The 20049-nt window shown below is 43.0% G+C and overlaps 7 protein-coding genes across 7 annotated transcripts; 4 read left to right on the top strand and 3 right to left on the bottom strand.

Annotated features, from left to right (window-relative positions):
- Positions 1–364: 364 nt before the first annotated feature.
- On the top strand, positions 365–4504 carry LTE1 (mitotic regulator LTE1; the record flags this gene model as incomplete). The annotated part of the gene is made up of 1 exon (XM_002552774.1): positions 365–4504. The coding sequence occupies one exon, from the start codon at positions 365–367 to the stop codon at positions 4502–4504; it is 4140 nt and encodes a 1379-aa protein (XP_002552820.1).
- Positions 4505–4903: 399 nt separating this feature from the next.
- On the top strand, positions 4904–5812 carry MAK16 (ribosome biosynthesis protein MAK16; the record flags this gene model as incomplete). The annotated part of the gene is made up of 1 exon (XM_002552773.1): positions 4904–5812. One exon carries the CDS (start codon positions 4904–4906, stop codon positions 5810–5812), a length of 909 nt encoding a protein of 302 aa, XP_002552819.1.
- A 241-nt stretch (positions 5813–6053) lies between these two features.
- Positions 6054–9989, top strand: DRS2 (aminophospholipid-translocating P4-type ATPase DRS2; the record flags this gene model as incomplete). The annotated part of the gene is made up of 1 exon (XM_002552772.1): positions 6054–9989. The coding sequence occupies one exon, from the start codon at positions 6054–6056 to the stop codon at positions 9987–9989; it is 3936 nt and encodes a 1311-aa protein (XP_002552818.1).
- Positions 9990–10114: 125 nt separating this feature from the next.
- On the bottom strand, positions 10115–11488 carry PRO2 (glutamate-5-semialdehyde dehydrogenase; the record flags this gene model as incomplete). Its single annotated transcript, XM_002552771.1, has 1 exon — positions 10115–11488. One exon carries the CDS (start codon positions 11486–11488, stop codon positions 10115–10117), a length of 1374 nt encoding a protein of 457 aa, XP_002552817.1.
- A 101-nt stretch (positions 11489–11589) lies between these two features.
- On the bottom strand, positions 11590–12498 carry SAW1 (DNA-binding protein SAW1; the record flags this gene model as incomplete). The annotated part of the gene is made up of 2 exons (XM_002552770.1): positions 11590–12359; positions 12417–12498. 2 exons carry the CDS (start codon positions 12496–12498, stop codon positions 11590–11592), a joined length of 852 nt encoding a protein of 283 aa, XP_002552816.1.
- A 251-nt stretch (positions 12499–12749) lies between these two features.
- On the bottom strand, positions 12750–13925 carry KLTH0D02090g (KLTH0D02090p; the record flags this gene model as incomplete). The annotated part of the gene is made up of 1 exon (XM_002552769.1): positions 12750–13925. One exon carries the CDS (start codon positions 13923–13925, stop codon positions 12750–12752), a length of 1176 nt encoding a protein of 391 aa, XP_002552815.1.
- A 1349-nt stretch (positions 13926–15274) lies between these two features.
- Positions 15275–19945, top strand: KLTH0D02068g (myosin family protein; the record flags this gene model as incomplete). The annotated part of the gene is made up of 1 exon (XM_002552768.1): positions 15275–19945. One exon carries the CDS (start codon positions 15275–15277, stop codon positions 19943–19945), a length of 4671 nt encoding a protein of 1556 aa, XP_002552814.1.
- Positions 19946–20049: the final 104 nt, after the last annotated feature.

Below are 20049 nucleotides of genomic sequence, written 5' to 3'. Positions count from 1 at the left end.
AGGATTTGTAATCGCAGCCTCTTTTTTTCGCTGCCATTTTAGAAGTCTTGACGGCTTTCATTCAGGTCACTTTAAGAAACCGAAGTGCAATAGAAGGCCACTTCACTTTTATTTCGAGGGAGTTATAGAGGGACGAGTGGTTCAAAGAATGGCAAGAGTTACGAAACATCTTTCAATTGCGCTTTACTGTGATAAAGACTCAGAAGGCAGCCCAATATCGATTGCTAGTTGATCAAGTCCGGAGTGTCTCGAGTATCTCGTACAAGAGCATGTAAGAGGCCTCTATTTTCGAGAACCAAAACTATAAACAAAAACTTCAGATTCTTCAGATCAAAAACCTTGAACGGTGATAACCATCAGCGAGATGGTTCCTGAAGACCTTCAGGATGAAATTGAGCAAGGAGGTAGGATCTTTGGAACAGATGACTACTACCCGATGCCCAGCGAAGAAAAACTTAGCTTTTCGAAAAGAGGTTCCAGCACGCTGATCATAAAGACAGACATAAGCGCCCTAATTGTCAAGCTTACGTCCCCGATGGACCCTATCGACTACCCCTTCCTTTCAGACTTCTTTCTGTCTTACAGAAAATTTCTGGCGCCGCAAGAGCTACTAAAGCTTCTGGTAAGCAGACTTCAGTGGGCTTTTAACGAAAGCTTGAGCGCAGATAGCAATAAACAACAAATTGGACAAATTGCCTCTGTCAGAACATTTGTTCTTATACGACACTGGATTCTGAACTACTTTGCTCAAGATTTTTTAACAGACGACGCATTAAGGTCTCAATTTGTTAATTCTGTAAACTCTCTTTCGTGGGGGGCATCAGACGTTGCTCCAAAGTCGATTTGCGGAATAGTCATAAACATTAAAAAATCATGGGGTTTTTGCTTGAGACTTATGTGGGAAGGACTGTCGTTCGAAGACCAGCCTACCAGCGCCAATGAATGGCTTGAATTTAAGATAAAAGATGTAGCCACGCACTTATCAACTAAAAACGGAAAACGCTTGAGTTTTTATGCGCTGCAAAGCTCACAAAACCCAGAATTTCGTAACCGGAGCGTATTGTCTCTATACGTTGGGAAGGAAAATTTTCAGTTGCCAGAACACAATGCGCGGGTTAATACAAAACAAGGCGCCAAGATAAAGCAAAGAACTGCAAGCATGTTTCTATTTCCGCAAGATAATCTTTCAAGCGCAGTTTTGAAAGTGTCCAATGATAAAGTTGGAAACTCAGATGAGGTTAGCCAAAATGCGCCTAACAGCAGCGGTGTATCAGAGGTTATAAAGGATTTACAGTACCCTCCATCTCCATCTATTGACAAAGTCATCCCCCCAACTCCGGCCAAAAAGGTTGAATTTATTTTAAGATCGTCATACTTTCCCTCAGAGATACTCAGCGAAGAAGAAGCTAATACAAGCTCTACATCCCAAAAGTTGAAGAAAGAGCCTCATCTACACTCATACAACAAGGGAATGATGGGACTGCTGTCTAAATGGAAAAAGAATCATACTTTGAGGTCTGCGAACCAGAAAATCAATCAAGAATCGCCAAGCGCTGAATTTGAAAACCTCATCAAACTTGTTTTTTCCATAACGTCGTTAGAAAACAAGCAATACAGCTCCGAGGAACTCAAAAGTGTCGTATCTTCAAAGTTTGACATATTAAGTGCAAGGACTATTGATGAAGTTGAGTACTTCTTGGCAGTGGAAAACGATTTATTGTCGAAAATACGCAAGCAAGATCACTTTACTACTGTTGAGGGCGGAGCTGACGAGCAAACCCAAGAAAGAGATGCTGAAACAGTTAGCGCTATGGACAATCTTAACCTCTACAAAACAGTTAGCTCGATCGCATCATCGGTAATCTCGCTCTCGAAAACGTTACAGTTTCAACACGCAGTTTCTCCCTCAGCTGCCGCCAGAGAAAGGCGAAGAGTGAGAAGTACGGATGGATTATTGGGAAATAAATCTGTCCTCAATTTCACGGATGCTCTTCTTACGTCTGATGTGAATACGCGAATTTTGGAAAACGATGCGCCACGTAAACTTGTATTCCATGGACACAGCACGACTCGCGAAAGGCATACAAACAGCGAACTTAAATTTCGTTACTCTAACATGGCTGATGCCGTTATCCGACTGAATCACTCTACACCCAGCGTAATGCAGACATCCGCACTAACAAAGTCGACCAATGGTACACGGTCAAGGGGCTCCCCCACCAAAGGGGTACGAATCTCATCTAGTATCACAGAGATTGATGATACATTCTCAAAACATAATGAGAGTACTCCACAAGCAGAAGAAGTCTCAAATGCAGGCTCGCACATTAGCCGACCATTGAAGAGAAAAGAAAGTTTAGACAACTTGCGTGAATTCAATTTCGAAGAAAACTTTGATCAGAAGAACGGCAGCCAATCTAAACTCGATCACAAAATAAACCACAATGAGTTACAAAGCGACGCCGATGATGACAACTCTAGTTTCTTCACAACTCTTGATGATATGAGCATGAGCAGGAACTCGAAACACATGACTCCAGCTTCTTCTGCTGCCCAAAAATCAGTTACCAGTAGCGGACGTATCAGCATTATCAGGAGCCGAGGACCAAGTGTCAGCAACGCGGTTACAATAAGTACCACAAACTTGGTGGCCAAGGATGGGGCTTTTCTCAAACTTGACGAGGAACTTCTTAACAATCAAGAAGAGATCAGAAACCTCGAAGAGAGAACTTCAGCCTTATTTTTTGACAAGGTTGAAGAAGAAGGCGCAAAAAACATTAGGTCCTCCATTGCAACTTCTGTATCCACGCAGTTATTGTTTTCCTCTAAGCAGAGTAGCCCAAACAAGATAGAGAAAAATGATTTACTCGATAATGACGAATTTCCTCAGGGAAATAAACTTATTCGCTTGTCATCAATACCAAGTATGCATTCCATCGTTAGCGGCGATTCGTTCTCGTCTTTCCATACCATCAATTCTTTCGAACAAAACTCGAGGGCTGACATATCGCACAAACTTACTGTCGACACTCCCTCTACAGGTGCCAAACCTGAAAAAAATGCTCCAAATGATTCCCTTTTGGTACCCGATGCCGAAGGAAGCAGTGGAAACAAATACTTGTTTTCCCCAGATACAGATAGCCTAGACTTTGCCTCTCCAGAAAAAAACATGGAAGACCTCAAAAATAAGTTCATTAGCCCAATTACTAGTGAAACTACTTCTTTTAATGAAGATGATTTGTCGAGAGACAACGAAGGTGAAGAAGGAGAGCCGACAGAAGAGCAGCAGCTCGATAACGGTTATCAAGAAAAACCGCATAATGAACACCACCGACGTAGTATTACGCCAATAGTGTCTCCTTACAAAGCTAATGACAGCAGGCTTAACAGGTTTGCGAAACTAACTGATGAGTCTCTGCACGGCGATCCCGTAAATGTGGCGCTTATGAAGTTAGAAGGCACTTTCAGCAAAACAGACCAAAACAAAGAACAGAGCGACTCAGATATGGAGAGACTGAAGGAACGACGCTTGACCGGCCTTGGAGCACGAGAAAGAAATTCCTTCCTGATCGAAAGAAGAAGGCAGGTCAAAAGTGAAGTCCCTTTCACACCTTGTACAAAGGACTTTTCCTATGAGCGTGACCAAAAAGTTACAAACGATCAAATTACCGAGCTGCTGCAAAACTATAAAATCCAAGACAGTAGACTCAACATCTCAAATGCCGAACAGCATGTCCCCTTCATATTGATGTATGACTCTAAGTCGATTGCTGAGCAACTGACGCTGATTGAGCGAGAAATATTGAATGAGATAGACTGGAAAGATTTGTTGGATTTGAGAGTGAAGCGCAAGGTGCTACCTGTGACGAGTTGGTTGCAGTTACTACTACAGAATGAGCAACTATCTGGAATAGATTTAGCAATTGCGCGCTTCAACCTGACAGTAGATTGGATTATTTCTGAAATTGTCTTAACACGCGATAACAAGCTCCGAAGGAACACAATACAGAGGTTCATTCACGTCGCAGAACATTGCAAATTGTTTCAAAATTACAATACCCTGATGCAAATAGTACTGGCCTTGAGCTCCCTGGTAGTACAAAGCTACCGCGACGCCTGGAGACTCGTGGAGCCTGGCGATCTTCTTTCGTGGGAGTCACTAAAAAATGTCCCCTCATTGGAGAAGAATTATTATAACATCCGGATGCTTCTCAATGATATAGAGCCTATAAAAGGTTGCATTCCCTTCATTGTAGTGTATCTGTCAGACCTAACGCTCAACTCTGAGAAGAGCAATTGGATTACCCCACATCAAGTCCTAAACTACAGTAAATTTCAAACAAATGTTCAGATTGTTAAGAACTTTATCCAAAGGGCTCAATGGTCAAAGTTTTACAATATTAGTGTTAATGATGAATTACTGAGCAAGTGCGTTTACATCAGTTGCCTAACACATGAAGAGATAGACCATTTGAAAAGTCAGCAAACCAAAAGCGCAACATAGAGGAGCTGAACTTTACTGCCATGTTCATTTGAAAAGCTTTGCAAAGCGCACAACCCCATAACAGATTTCTGACATTCTCAATGTTATTCAAGAGTTTCATTGAATCGATCTATGCATTTCATTTTATCAAGTACGTAACCCCAACTCTGTAATATATTACCTTCGTTGTAATTTGTTTCCCTGTTAATTCTTCTAATCTGCAACTTCGCGATGCCTTAGCGCATCTTGTATTATGGCAGCATTTTCTTTTCCTTCCATTTTCAAGTCTGAAAAATTTGTAAAAAAAATTTGAGATGCGATGAGCGCGATGAGCTTGAAGTGTATAGTTATCACAAGAAGTATCGCAATAAACATTGACTAGATACGCCAAAAGGACGAACTTCTGATATCTATTCAATAATGTCGGATGAAATCATTTGGCAAGTCATAAATCAGCACTTCTGCGCTTACAAACTGAAGACAGATAAAGGTCAGAATTTCTGCAGAAATGAGTACAACGTAACTGGGCTGTGTAACAGACAGTCATGTCCGTTGGCAAACGCCAAGTATGCCACTGTGAAAAATGTGGATGGAAGACTGTACCTTTACATGAAGACCGCGGAAAGAGCACACACTCCAGCAAAAATGTGGGAAAGAATAAGGCTTTCTAAGAACTATGCGAAGGCTCTGAAACAAGTTGATGACCACTTACTTTACTGGAACAAATTCCTAATTCACAAGTGTAAGCAGAGGCTAACGAGACTCACACAAGTGGCAGTTACGGAGAGGCGTATGGAACTGAGGGAAGAAGAGCGACACTACGTGGGTATTGCTCCTAAGGTCAAGAGAAGAGATGAAAACCGTGAGCGTAAAGCATTGGCTGCCGCCAAAATTGAGAAGGCCATTGAAAAGGAATTGCTTGACAGACTCAAGAGTGGCGCTTATGGTGACAAGCCCTTGAACGTGGATGAAAAGATTTGGAGGAAAGTTCTTGGCCATGTGGAGGACGAGCAGGAAGATGATGAGGAGGAGTACGATGATGAAGAAGAGGACGAAAGTGACGCAGAGATTGAATACGTCGAGGATGACGGAGACGAAGAGCTGGTGGACGTGGAGGACATAGAGAGATGGCTCGATGACCCCGAGGCTTCCGACTCCGATTCCTTCGAAGAAGACGAAATGAGCGATAGCAGCGAGGATGAGCCAGAAAGCGGATTTACATCTGGAAAAGGAAAGAAGGGAACTTCAGCTGCCAGGAAGAAACGTCCAAGAGTTGAAATCGAATATGAGGAAGAGACCCAGCCGGCACACCGCGAATTGGCCCATTGATGTGTCCTGTATAAAAATCACTGTAAACTATCCTAGCATTTATTTGACTCAAACCCTCAGATCTCCTGTCACCCGAGGGCGATGCACAAGATATTCACTATTTTTGCCCTAGTACTCGTACGGCGGTATTACGAAATTATTAAATAATAAAGGCGAAATACTATTTAAGCTTCAACATGTGGAAAGCAGCAGAACAGCTAATTGAGTGACTTCGCAGCTGGTGTCACCAGGCTTGTGTATTATGAACCACCAGAACCGTAAGTCAAATGAAGACACTCTGTTTGATATTGATTTTTTGGATGATGAATTCACCAGCGCTCCTCGTACAGACTCAAGCGCCGGAAACCCATTCCAACAGGCCCAAGTGGTAGACTCTGACTATGACCTTCTGGAAGACATTCGCCGTGGAACAATACCCGAAGAAACTATTGATCTTGACCGGCATTCAGCGAACCTGCCACATGAAGACAACATTGAGAACGACATCATACAGAACCCATTTTTAGGTGAAGAAGGGTTAAATGATCATAGTCAAGGAATCCACAGAGCCCCAAAAAAAAGATCAGGGTTGCGCAATGTGTTTCGCAAATTCAATTTTGGGCTTATAGGCAACAAAAATAGGAACAATTATCAAGGTTTCGAAATGCATAGTTATGACGATCTGGGGGCGGAAGACAGGTATGCGAGATCAAGAAACAAATTTGACATAAAAGTTCTTTTCAGACGTTTCATCCTTCGTCGAAATGAACTTTCTGATGAAGACAAAAGCTCTCCCCGCCAGATATTCATCAATGATAGGGAAGCTAACAGAGCCCGCAGTTATGGAGATAATCATATTTCGACAACCAAGTACAACCTTGCAACTTTTCTTCCAAAATTTTTATTTCAAGAATTTTCAAAGTATGCTAACCTATTTTTCTTGTTTACCTCTGCAATCCAGCAAGTTCCTAATGTCACGCCAACAAACCGCTACACAACCATCGGCACTCTGCTTATAGTGCTTATTGTTTCTGCTGTGAAAGAAATCGTGGAAGACCTCAAAAGGGCAAAGTCTGACAATGAGCTGAACGACTCACGAGCCGAAATATTCTCTGACCAACTTCAGGACTTTTCATTAAACAAGTGGGTCAACATCTCCGTTGGAGACATTATCAAGGTTAAATCAGAAGAGCCTGTTCCTGCAGATATGATTGTCATATCTTCGTCTGAACCAGAGGGCCTTTGTTATATTGAAACTGCTAATTTAGATGGCGAGACGAACCTCAAGATTAAACAAGCCAAAGTTGAAACTTCCAAGATCATTGATACTGCTGAGCTTGCGCGAATGAGGGGCAAAGTTTTATCAGAGCATCCCAACTCGAGTTTATATACCTATGAAGGAACAATGACATTAAACGGGAAAAATATTGCTTTGACTCCAGAACAGATGGTTTTGAGAGGCGCTACATTAAGAAACACCGCATGGGTCTATGGTCTTGTTGTATTTACTGGTCATGAAACTAAACTGATGCGCAATGCTACTGCAACACCAATCAAAAGAACGGCCGTTGAGCGTGTGATCAACATGCAAATTGTAGCCCTATTTGGTGTGCTTATCGTTCTGGCTCTGATTTCTTCAATTGGTAACGTCATAAAAGTTACCAGCGATGCAAAGCACCTAGGATATCTTTACCTCCAAGGAACAAACAAAGCTGGTCTCTTTTTCAAAGATATACTAACGTACTGGATTCTTTTTTCAAATCTAGTTCCAATTTCTCTGTTTGTGACAGTCGAGATGATCAAATATTATCAGGCTTACATGATAGCATCAGACCTGGATCTTTATGATGAGGCGACAGACAGCCCCACAGTAGTCCGCACCTCTTCTCTGGTAGAAGAACTGGGTCAGATAGAATACATTTTCAGTGATAAGACCGGAACTTTAACAAGGAATGTTATGGAGTTTAAATCTTGCTCAATCGCTGGCAAATGCTACATTGAAACAATTCCTGAGGATAAAACCCCCACGATGGAGGATGGGATTGAAGTTGGCTACAGAAAGTTTGAAGAAATGCAAGAAAAGCTTGGTGAACACAGTGATCCAGAGTCCGGGGTAATCAATGATTTCCTTACTCTTTTGGCTACATGCCATACTGTTATCCCTGAATTCCAAGAAGACGGTTCAATAAAGTACCAAGCTGCGTCCCCTGACGAAGGCGCGTTGGTCGAAGGGGCTGCGAGTTTAGGTTACAAGTTTATTGTTCGTAAACCAAACACTGTTGCAATTGTGCTGGAAGGATCAGGCCAAGAACAGGAATACCAGTTACTAAATATCTGCGAATTCAATTCAACTAGAAAGAGGATGAGCGGCATTTTCAGGATGCCAGATGGGCAGATAAAATTATTTTGCAAAGGCGCTGACACTGTTATTTTAGAAAGATTGAGTGAATCAGGAAACCCTTATGTCGAGGCAACATTACGTCATTTGGAGGATTACGCGGCTGAAGGACTGAGAACCTTGTGTCTTGCAACTAGGACCATACCAGAGTCCGAATACTCAGAATGGAAAGCCATATACGATGAAGCATCAACAACATTGGACAATAGAACCCAAAAATTAGACGATGCTGCTGAACTGATTGAACGCGACTTGCATTTAATTGGTGCAACTGCTATTGAGGATAAGTTGCAAGATGGCGTTCCCGAGACAATTCATACTCTCCAAGATGCGGGGATCAAGATATGGGTACTGACTGGTGACCGGCAGGAAACCGCCGTCAACATTGGAATGAGTTGTCGCTTACTAAGTGAAGACATGAACCTGCTTATCGTAAATGAAGAAACAAGAGAAGCAACGAAGAAAAACCTAGTTGAAAAACTGAAAGCAATCAGCGAGCATCAAGTTTCCCAACAGGACATGAACAGCCTTGCTCTTGTAATAGATGGGAAATCTTTGGGCTTCGCCCTCGATAGCGAAATTGAAGACTATCTATTATCGGTGGGAAAGTTGTGCAAAGCTGTGATCTGCTGCCGGGTTTCGCCCTTACAGAAAGCCTTAGTTGTAAAAATGGTCAAGAGAAAGACAGGATCGCTTCTGCTTGCTATCGGAGATGGTGCGAACGATGTTAGTATGATCCAGGCAGCTCACGTTGGTGTCGGAATTAGCGGTATGGAAGGCATGCAAGCAGCCCGGTCTGCAGACTTTGCCATCGCACAGTTCAAATATCTCAAGAAACTTTTGTTGGTCCATGGCTCATGGTCTTATCAAAGAATTTCTCAGGCGATCTTGTACTCCTTTTACAAAAACATCGCGCTGTATATGACACAATTTTGGTACGTTTTCGCAAACGCATATTCTGGTCAGTCCATTATGGAATCCTGGACGATGACATTCTATAATGTCTTTTTCACGGTGTTGCCCCCATTTGTTTTGGGAGTTTTTGACCAGTTTGTTAGCAGCCGTCTTCTTGACCGGTACCCCCAGCTTTACAAATTAGGACAAAAAGGCCAGTTCTTCTCAGTCACCATCTTTTGGGGATGGGTTATTAATGGTTTTTACCACTCCGCTGTGACGTTTATTGGCTCCATATTATTTTACCGAAACGGCGATGTTCTAAATATGCACGGGGAAACAGCAGATCACTGGACGTGGGGTGTGTCAATATACACATGCAGCGTCATTATCGTCATTGGCAAGGCAGCTTTGATAACTAACCAGTGGACAAAGTTTACAGCTTTTGCAATCCCAGGTTCCTTTGTATTCTGGCTTGTGTTTTTCCCCATCTATGCTAGCATTTTCCCACATGCAAACGTTTCAACAGAATATTATGGTATTGTCTCCCACGTTTATGGGTCTGCAACTTTCTGGCTAATGTGTATCGTTTTGCCCGTCTTTGCGCTTCTTCGTGACTTCGCTTGGAAGTACTATAAGAGGACCTATACACCAGAGAGCTACCATGTGGTTCAGGAAATGCAAAAATACAACATAGGCGATTATAGGCCGCGGGTTGAGCAATTCCAAAAAGCCATCCGCAGGGTTAGACAAGTTCAAAGAATGAAAAAACAGAGGGGCTTTGCATTCTCTCAAAGTGAAGACAGTGGCCAAGATAAAGTCATTAGGATGTACGACACCACTCTGAAGAGAGGTGTGCACGGCGAATTACAAGATGCTTCCGCAAATCCCTTTAGAGACAGTTAAGTCCCTATGTGTCGTTGAAAAAGAAACTTGCATTGAGCTTCCATCAAAGCTGTTCTTATATTTGTAATCTATATGTGTATATATACGATGATTAACTCAGTGCCAGCTTCGACTAGTTGAACACGTTACAGGCGCAAATTCGAAATGTCAAGATTCTTGTGTATGAAAGCTTTTTTTCCGCCTGAGCCGATGTAGTCACTAGCGACCTGCCCGTTACCCCTGAGCTGGTATTGGTAGCTGACCAGGCCATCAAGTCCAACAGGTCCGCGAGCATGAATTTTACTTGTGGAAATACCAACCTCTGTTCCAAAACCGTATCTAAAACCATCCGCAAACCTTGTGGAAGCATTCCAGTAAACTCCCGATGAATCGACGCCTTTCATAAAAAGTTCAGCCTTAGCCTTGTTTTCTGTTATGATAGCATCTGTATGTTTAGACGAATGTTGATTAATGTGAGCAATAGCATCCTCGGTTGAATGAACAAATTTGACGGCACAGTCTAGAGACAAGAACTCTCTGTCAAAGTCTTTAGATTCATCGGCATCTACAATTTTGCCTTGAGCGTCGTCATCCTGAGCCCCAGATTGCTTCAAAAAGTCAAGATAAGAGGCTTTCACATCGGCAGAGACATGAAGAGTAACCCCACCAACCTTAGACAGGTTCTCTAAAACTTCCCACCATTTGGGCATTTCAGGATTTACAAGAATAGTCTCCACTGCGTTACATCCTGCGGGGTAGGAAGTCTTCGCATCAATGGTTATACGCTTTGAGATTGCCAAGTCTGCTTCGCTATCCAAATAGATTGAACAGATGCCGTCTGCGTGACCCAGAACAGGAATTTTCGTACTGGACTTGATCTTTCTCACCAGCTCATTAGAGCCACGAGGGACGACCAAGTCAATATAAAGATCTTGTTGCAACAGATCGGAAACGTCCTGGCGAGTTTCGATTAACTGGATCACACTTGCAGGAATACCAGTACTTTCTTCGTTTTCAGAAATGACTGTATTGATAATGCGAGAGATCTCTCTGAAAGTATGAACGGATTCTTTGCCACCTTTTAAGATAGCAGCGTTGCCTGACTTGATGGCCAGGGATGTAATATTGGCGATTACCTCAGGTCTCGATTCGAAAATGACCAGCAGTGCTCCAACTGGTGCAGTGACTTGATACAGATCTAAATTCTCATCAAGTTGCCTCGCAAGCCTAACCTTGCCTACGGGGTCCTCAAGCTCGGCAACATCCTTAATGCCGATAAGCATCGTGTCGAACTTATCGCCTTTAAACAGGTCAAGCCTTTTGTAAAGAGAGTCCGCCAAGCTGTCCTCTTTAGCCTTCTGCAAGTCCAGCTGATTGGCTTCTTTGATGGATTTGGCGTTGGCTTTCAAACCGTCGTGTATTTTGTACAGCAAACGTGAGCGGTTTTCGTTAGAAATGGTTTTCAAGGTGTTGCCACCAAGGCGCGCATTCTTTGCAATGATTTCGGCGGTAGAGCTCATCTTTACAGCTTGAGACGTCTAATGGCACTGGTAACTTAAGTCATTTTCACGTCAGTCAAGCGCTCTGATGATTAAAAATTTGTGTTATAATTATTAACGATCTATGTTTCAACATCGAGATGTGCCTGAGAGCGGTTGGTCCGTGCTCTCTTTGGCCTTTTCAAGACGTGAATGTCAATGCAGTTTCCCAGATTAACCATTGGAGAATGTATAAACTTGAAAGCAGGCTTTTTGTCCTCATCAAGATCTGCTTCCTTCAAAGGACGTGTAGTCGTCGACGTAGAGGAATCAACGGCAGCAGTATCGAGCAGAGCACCCTCGTCATCGCTTTCTAAAAGAATGCTAGGTTCATCAGTAGGGCTTTTCTTGCTCATAATTTCTTCTCTGCATCGCCGTAGAATCCGTGTGCCTGAAAGGTCGCCAACAGGAATCGCAGCTCCAGGAAAAACGCTGCCTTGCCACGACATTCGAGCGAGAAGAACGCTTCGTATTCTAGCAAGTTTTCTCAAGTCTGTGATGAATATGTCGAGTTCCCAATTTTTATCGTAATGGAGTTTGTATTGATGCTTGCCAATTCTCTCTAAAGTTGTGAGATTACAGCGGTCGGGATCAGAGTCGTACAGAAAACTGAAGGCCCTTGTTTTTCCGAAAGCTTCCTTGATATCAACACAGTTTCCGATCTTCAGCTTTCCAGTGACCGTGTCGTGGACATCCTTGGAGGTCAGTTCATAGATGATCAATAATATTTCTTTTTTAATGTCGTTGCAAAGGTCTCTAGCATCAGTATTTGAAAGGTACACCCTAATTAAGGGAGACTTCAGCCGAATGATGGAGTTGTTAGGCAATAGCGGTGTCTCGAAGGATGTGCTGGCTGCGGAAAAGAGTTAGGTTATGGGCTGGGAGCGCTTATAATTCCCTTTTCACATACAGTCTTGAATGGTCTTTGCAACTTGTTGTCTGTTAATGAATATCCGGATCGGCAGGACCACGCCAGATTGCACTTGGACCATAGCAATACTTTTAAGTGCTTTGTATTAGTAACATTCCATCAGACCTACTAATATACTATATGGTTTGAAAACGTACCTTGGTGCCATGTTCGGAGTAAGAGTTAAGATGCTCCGCGCTCTCGTACTCGGGTAAACCAAGAATATTTGATTTCTGAATTAAAGGCTACTGAAGAGAATAATCGTGTAAAGCGAACAGTGAGCGGACAAAGAATCGAATGACAAACTTTAAGATTATACACCCCAGGAGTTTGCTAGTGTTCTGGAACGTGCAACTTGTATGTGCTAGAGCTGTTCCTCCCAGCCAAATATCTTTTTAAGGTAATAATGACGAGTGCGAGGAAGAGTAGCCCTACCGCGTCTGTGATGATACCTCTATATTCTCGTATTCGATCAATTGTACACTTGTTAGTATTCGAGTCTTCTAGCATTTCATTCAGCTTGATCGTTGTCTCGAGCTTGTGTACAGTAGCCTTTTGAGCTGCCAACTCAGCTTTGCATTTGGCAATGCGTTCCTCAAAAGAAGTAAGGCTGTCGCTGTACGCAGAAATGGCGGCTGAAAAGCGTTTTATAAATGATGTGTCACTACCTGCCTCGAAGGAGCCTTTTAATCTGGAAAGGTCGTTTTCTTTAACTTGCGACTGAATGCTTTGAATTATAGCCCTCGTTTCTTGTATGTTATGCTGTAATACATCTAGGTCATTGAAGCTCCGAGACATTTCGTTGTCCTTGCTCGAGATCGAGAGTATAAGGTCTTTTAGAGAGCTGTCAAACTTAGAGATTTCGCTCATGATTGGCTGACACGAAAGTGCAGTGGATTTGGCTTTAGACTGTGATCGTACCAAGTCTAAGTTGCTATCTTGACAAGTGGGTATTTCCTTCAGGTCTTTCAATACAATTTGCGACAGGCTCTCGCCTCGAGAGTTTTCGTATATCAAGGAGTGCTGAGAAGCTAGTGACACCTGAGCATCGTGCTTGCTTTGTCCTTCTTCTTCAAAATTTAGAAACTGATGAACGAGCCGCTTACGATCGTTTCGGAGGCGCGGAGCAGAGAGGTAGGGCGGTTCATAAGATGAATTCCGAGCTGTGTTGCCACTTCTAGCAGATCCGGGGTTTAGTAAGGAGTTGGAGGAGCTATAAGGTGCTTTGTCAGTATTATGAATAGAGGATAAGCTTGGGGAGGACGAAGAGGCAGCGCCATTCAGCCCAGCACTACCACCCTGACAGGAGTGAAATAAGCAGTCGCTAAACTTGCCCGCACTGGCTGAAGTAAAGTCATGCTCTGTTACCGCGTTTCGCTCTGCGCTGCATCTCAGATGAAATGAATGCCTCGGGATGTCGCTGTTCGAGACAGACGAAATCTTAGCAGAGCCATGTTGGGAGTAGCGATGATATGGCGAAAGTCCTAGGCCTTCATTAGCAGACGGCATGAGCTTTAACTTGCTTCAGGTGCCAGTAGTTCGCCAAGCGTTAAAAATGTATTTTTCCATGAAAGATACACTAAAATACACAGCGTACAGGAACAGTGTACTGAAGTATCGTTAGTTTCAGACAGACTTATTTAGCTGTCTCTGACAGATGCTTCTCTAGAAAAGGCCGAGGATCAAGGATCGAACTCGCGCAAAACTTTCATGGTGGCAACATCACCTGCAATCCACAGGTTGATTAATTTATGCGGTGACTTGTGAACTAGCAAATCCACGCCTATAAGAAATTAACAATATGTCTTCACTCAACTTCGTAGCAACCCAAAAACGAACATGCATGTGCAGCCACTGACACCCCTTTACCGTAGCTGAACTTCAAAGTGCTCAAACGGAGAAAGGACAACCAATCGACAAAATCCTTCAATTCAATGAAGTCTGATCGATTCGCGCCTTTGGGTGCTTCTTGCCGGATTTAGCTACATAAACTAACGAGCCGTTCGTCATCAGGTACCATGAAGGGCTCATGGCAGGGGCCCTTAAACTTTACGGCTGTAGAACGCATTCGTTTTATTCCTTGAATAGAAATATCGCTACGAAATGGGTGTAGGTCCTCGCCACAACTTCGCGCTGCACCAATAATATTTAAGAGTTTGGGTCAAAACTGCAGGATTTTAGCGACGTACAAGCTAGTGCCGACTAATTGAATAGTCTTGATTTGCGTATTCGTCACCAGCGCGACCGTTGCTAGGCCACAGTTCCTAGCGAGTGCCCAACGTCTTTGAATGACAGAATAGAGTTTCACATAATGGCGTATGCAAGAGCGAAGCTTAGAGAGGCAACTGTGTTCTAGATCCAAAGAAGCTGAGTACATTATAAGCTTTTTCTACGTTTGAGTGGCTCTTCAGCTCACAAGTTCGCTGGTGAGGACACATTTGAGCTCACCCTGCTCACATTAGAACTGTTTTTTATACCGGAAATAGTTCAATAAAGTAGAAATGAGCCTAAGTATCAACTGTGTTACAGAATAGTGGTTTTGTGGTTGGTGCTGGTGTCAGATTTGGCACTGCGCGAACGGTGGCGTATCACCATTTTTAGTGGATAAAAAAATTTAATGTCCAGATCAACAAATAAATCACCGAACTTCCTAATATCAACACAAGAACACGTTAGAGTTTCTTGCCGGAAGAGAAGGTTTTCTTGTCCAAGAAGTGAGCTCGTGCGCAATTGGAGCAGTCGTTTATCACTAATCCAGTGACCGTGAAACTCAAAGACACCGTTTGGGGTCCACGATAGGTTAACGAATACATCTCAGGTATAGTAAAAGCGAAACCGCGTGCGCACTTGGAGAGGCAATGTCATTCGAAGTGGGAACCAGGTGCTGGTATCCTGATAAGAATGAGGGATGGGTAGGAAGCGAAGTCACGAAACTCTCGCAGCCAGCGGATGGAAAGTACTTGTTGGAATTAACTCTGGAAAACGGCGAAAGTGTTGAGATCGAAACGAACACAATCGCCGAGGGCCAGGATGATAGACTGCCGCTGCTTAGGAATCCACCTATATTAGAGGCGATTGAGGACTTGACGTCACTGTCGTACCTTAATGAGCCTGCTGTTTTGCATGCAATTAAGGCTCGCTACGGCCAGCTCAACATTTACACATACTCAGGGATCGTCTTGATTGCCACCAACCCTTTCGACCGGGTGGAGCAACTCTACTCACAAGACATGATCCAAGCATATGCGGGCCGCCGCAAGGGAGAACTTGAGCCACACCTGTTTGCAATTGCAGAGGAAGCTTACCGTCTAATGAAGAACGACAAGCAGAACCAGACCATCGTTGTAAGTGGTGAGTCCGGTGCCGGCAAAACTGTGTCAGCAAAGTACATCATGCGGTATTTTGCCTCTGTCGAACAAGCTAACAATGACAACACCAGCTCTGACCATCAGTTAGAAATGTCTGAAACAGAGCAGAGAATCTTGGCCACAAATCCTATAATGGAAGCCTTCGGTAACGCGAAAACTACCAGAAATGATAACTCTTCCAGATTCGGTAAGTACCTCGAGATCCTATTCGACCAAAATACTTCCATTATAGGCGCTCGGATCAGAACTTATCTGCTGGAACGTTCGAGATTAGTTTTCCAACCCCAGACTGAAAGAAACTATCATATATTCTATCAACTTTTAGAGGGGCTCTCCGAATCCGAGAAGGCAGAACTCCATTTGACAAAGGTCGAAGATTATCACTACCTAAATCAAGGCGGGGACTACAGAATCAAGGGTGTGGATGATGCCGCAGAGTACCGGACTACCATAGATGCCTTGAAGATGGTTGGGTTCGCTCAAGATACACAGCATCAGCTTTTCAAAATTTTGGCAGCTTTGCTTCATATAGGTAGCATTGAGGTTAAAAAAACGAGAAACGACTCCTCCTTAAGCTCTGACGAACCTAATTTGCAAATAGCCTGTGATCTCCTCGGAATTGATGCGTACGGGTTCTCTAAGTGGATCACGAAGAAGCAAATTACAACAAGATCCGAAAAAATTGTCTCTAACTTAAGCTTCAATCAAGCTATTGTTGCCAGAGACTCGGTAGCCAAATTTATTTTCTCTGCTTTGTTTGATTGGTTGGTGGAAAACATTAATACTGTTCTTTGTAATCCAGAAGTTTCAAATCAGGTTAGCTCGTTTATTGGTGTTCTCGACATTTATGGATTCGAACACTTTGAGAAGAACTCCTTCGAACAATTCTGTATCAATTATGCCAACGAGAAGCTGCAACAAGAATTCAACCAGCATGTCTTTAAGCTTGAACAGGAAGAGTATATGAATGAACAGATCGAGTGGTCATTTATTGAGTTTAACGACAATCAGCCTTGCATTGACTTGATTGAAAACAAGCTAGGCATATTATCATTGCTAGATGAGGAATCAAGGCTTCCCGCTGGTTCCGACGAAAGTTGGACTCAAAAGCTTTACCAAACTTTAGACAAACCTCCAACGAACTCTGTTTTTTCAAAGCCTAGGTTTGGACAAACCAAGTTTGTTGTCTCACATTACGCTTTGGATGTCGCATACGATGTTGATGGCTTCATTGAAAAAAACAGAGACACTGTTTCTGACGGACACCTTGAGGTTTTGAAGGCTTCTAAGAACGAAACACTACTGGCTATCTTGGATACCATCGACAATAATGCTGCTGCTTTGGCCAAGAAACAGGAAGCCAACAAAAAACCAGGTCCCGCTAGAATGGTTAAAAAACCTACTTTGGGTTCCATGTTCAAACAATCTTTAATCGATCTTATGACCACGATTGATTCTACCAACGTTCATTACATTCGCTGCATAAAGCCAAATGAGGATAAAGAAGCTTGGAAGTTTGACAACCTTATGGTTTTGTCCCAACTTCGTGCTTGCGGTGTTTTAGAGACCATTCGTATCTCTTGTGCAGGGTTTCCTTCAAGATGGACGTACAATGAGTTTGTTCTTAGGTATCATATCTTGATACCCTCTGAAAACTGGACAAAGATTTTTACATCTGAAGCAACCGAAGATGACATCAGAGACCTCTGCAAGCAAATACTTGATGTTACGGTCAAAGACAGCACCAAATATCAGTTAGGTAATACCAAGATCTTTTTCAAGGCAGGTATGCTAGCATATTTGGAGAAGTTGAGAGGCACAAAGATGCATAACGCTTGCGTTATGATACAGAAGAAAATCAAAGGTGTTTACTACCGTAACAAGTACTTAGCTATCCAAAGCGCTATTCACAAGTCTCAGGCTGCAGTCGCGGGTGCCTTATGCCGTCAAAGAGTTGACTATGAAATCAAAACCCTTGCCGCAACCTCATTACAAAGCCTTCTCAGAGCTCACACCCAGAGAAAGCACCTCAAGAATACGTTCTGTTCCATCATCAGGGTCCAATCGCTGGTCAGAAGACGTATCACCCAAAAGGAGTTGTTAGAAAGGCGAGAGTTTGATGCTGCTATAGCTATTCAGAAAAAGATAAGGGGATTTGTCCCAAGGAAACACTTCAACACTACTAGAGGATCATCTGTTAGAATTCAATCTCTTGTGAGAAGAAAATTAGCGCAGAAACAACTGAAGCAACTAAAAGCTGATGCCAAGTCTGTCAATCATCTTCAAGAAGTCAGCTACAAGCTCGAAAATAAAGTTATTCAGCTGACTCAGTCCTTAGCAGACAAAGTTAAAGAAAACAGAGAAATGACCTCTCGTATAGAAGAGCTTCAAAAGTCATTGAGTGAATCTGCAAATATAAAGACTTTGCTGGAATCTCAAAAAGAAGAGCATTCAAGGGATCTACAAGAACAAAAGAACTCGCATGATGCCGAGCTCGCAAACAAAAGAGCTGAATTGGAGCAAGCCAAGGAAGAAATTGCAGCTGCAAAGCAAGAAATCGACAGTTTAATGACAAAACAAGAAGAGTTACGGAACGATGTGCGCCTCAAAATTGAAAACCTCAATAAAGCGCAACAGGAATATGCCGACGCGCAGACTCAAAACTCTGACCTGAAGAACGAAGTCAAATCCCTAAAAGATGAAATAAGTCGTTTGCAAGCTACTATCCGCAGCGGGGTTAGCGCAAACACAGCGCTTGCTCACACTCCAACCAAAAATAGAAGGTTTAGCACCCATAGCAGTTTGGCCGACGGCATGTCGCCAAGGCAGTTGAACGTGATTTCTATGAACAATGGGATGGAGGACGACGTCAGATCTACTGCAAGTGCTCTTTCTCAGATAAATGACGAACTTTACAAAATTCTTGAGGACACGAAGTCGCTAAACACAGAGATTGTTGAGGGCTTATTGAAAGGCTTTAAAATCCCAGAAACTGGCGTCGCCGCAGAGCTAACAAGGAAGGAGGTACTTTATCCGGCCAGGATAATGATAATTGTGTTGAGTGACATGTGGAGACTGGGCTTAACCAAACAAAGTGAAAGCTTTCTGGCGGAAGCCATGTCAACCATCCAAAAGCTTGTCACTGGGTTGAAAGGAGAGGACATGATTTGCCACGGTGCGTTTTGGCTCACAAATGTGCGTGAGCTCTACTCTTTCGTTGTTTTTGCTCAGGAATCCATTCTCAATGATGACTCTTATAATAGCGGTCTGAATGAAGATGAATACAAAGAGTACGTGACTCTCGTCACAGAATTAAAGGACGACTTCGAATCTTTGAGCTATAATATTTACAATATCTGGCTCAAAAAGCTGCAAAAAGATCTGGAGAAGAAAGCTGTTTCTGCTGTGGTCATGTCACAGTCGCTACCTGGCTTCATCGCTAACGAGTCTTCACAGTTTTTGCCTAAACTTTTCACGCAGTCAAATTACTACAAGATGGATGACATTTTGACTTTTTTCAACAACATTTACTGGTCCATGAAGACTTACCACGTTGAGCAAGAGGTGTTCCGTGAGGTAATTATTACCCTTTTGAAATACGTGGATTCAATTTGTTTCAACGACCTGATCATGAGGAGAAACTTTTTGTCGTGGAAAAGAGGGCTGCAACTGAACTACAATGTTACCAGACTTGAAGAATGGTGCAAATCGCACCACATTCCCGAAGGTACTGATTGTTTACAGCATATGCTTCAAGCTTCTAAACTGCTGCAACTCAAAAAAGCTAACTTAGATGACATTGACATCATATGGGAGATATGCTCATCGCTCAAGCCAGCACAGATTCAAAAGCTAATAACACAGTACGCAGTTGCCGACTACGAAGTGCCGATCCCACAAGAAATTCTAACATTTGTCGCAAATCGCGTGAAAAGTGAGTCTTCTTTATCATCAAACGGAAAGTCTCAAACCCACAGCAGTGACATTTTCCTTCATGTAGAAAACGGGCCCTTCGAAGATCCATTCAGTTTGATCGAGACAAGACGTTTTGGCAAAATTGAAGCATACATCCCAGCGTGGATGAACTTGCCATTGACAAGGAGGGTTGTTGAACTGGTCACGCAACATGTGACTGTTCAAGAGGTTGAAAGAGCTAGCTAATCACAAAGTGTACATATGATATATGCATTAGCGTCTGTTACTAAGAAGCAACGCGGGAAGCCGCTCTAAACGTTCAAAAATACCTTGTAATCAGGGTTAAGCGC

The sequence above is a fragment of the Lachancea thermotolerans genome (genome assembly GCF_000142805.1).
Source record: "Lachancea thermotolerans CBS 6340 chromosome D complete sequence".
NCBI lineage: Eukaryota > Fungi > Ascomycota > Saccharomycetes > Saccharomycetales > Saccharomycetaceae > Lachancea > Lachancea thermotolerans.
Note: the sequence above shows the minus strand (reverse complement) of the source record. Positions and strands in the feature narration are given on the sequence as shown.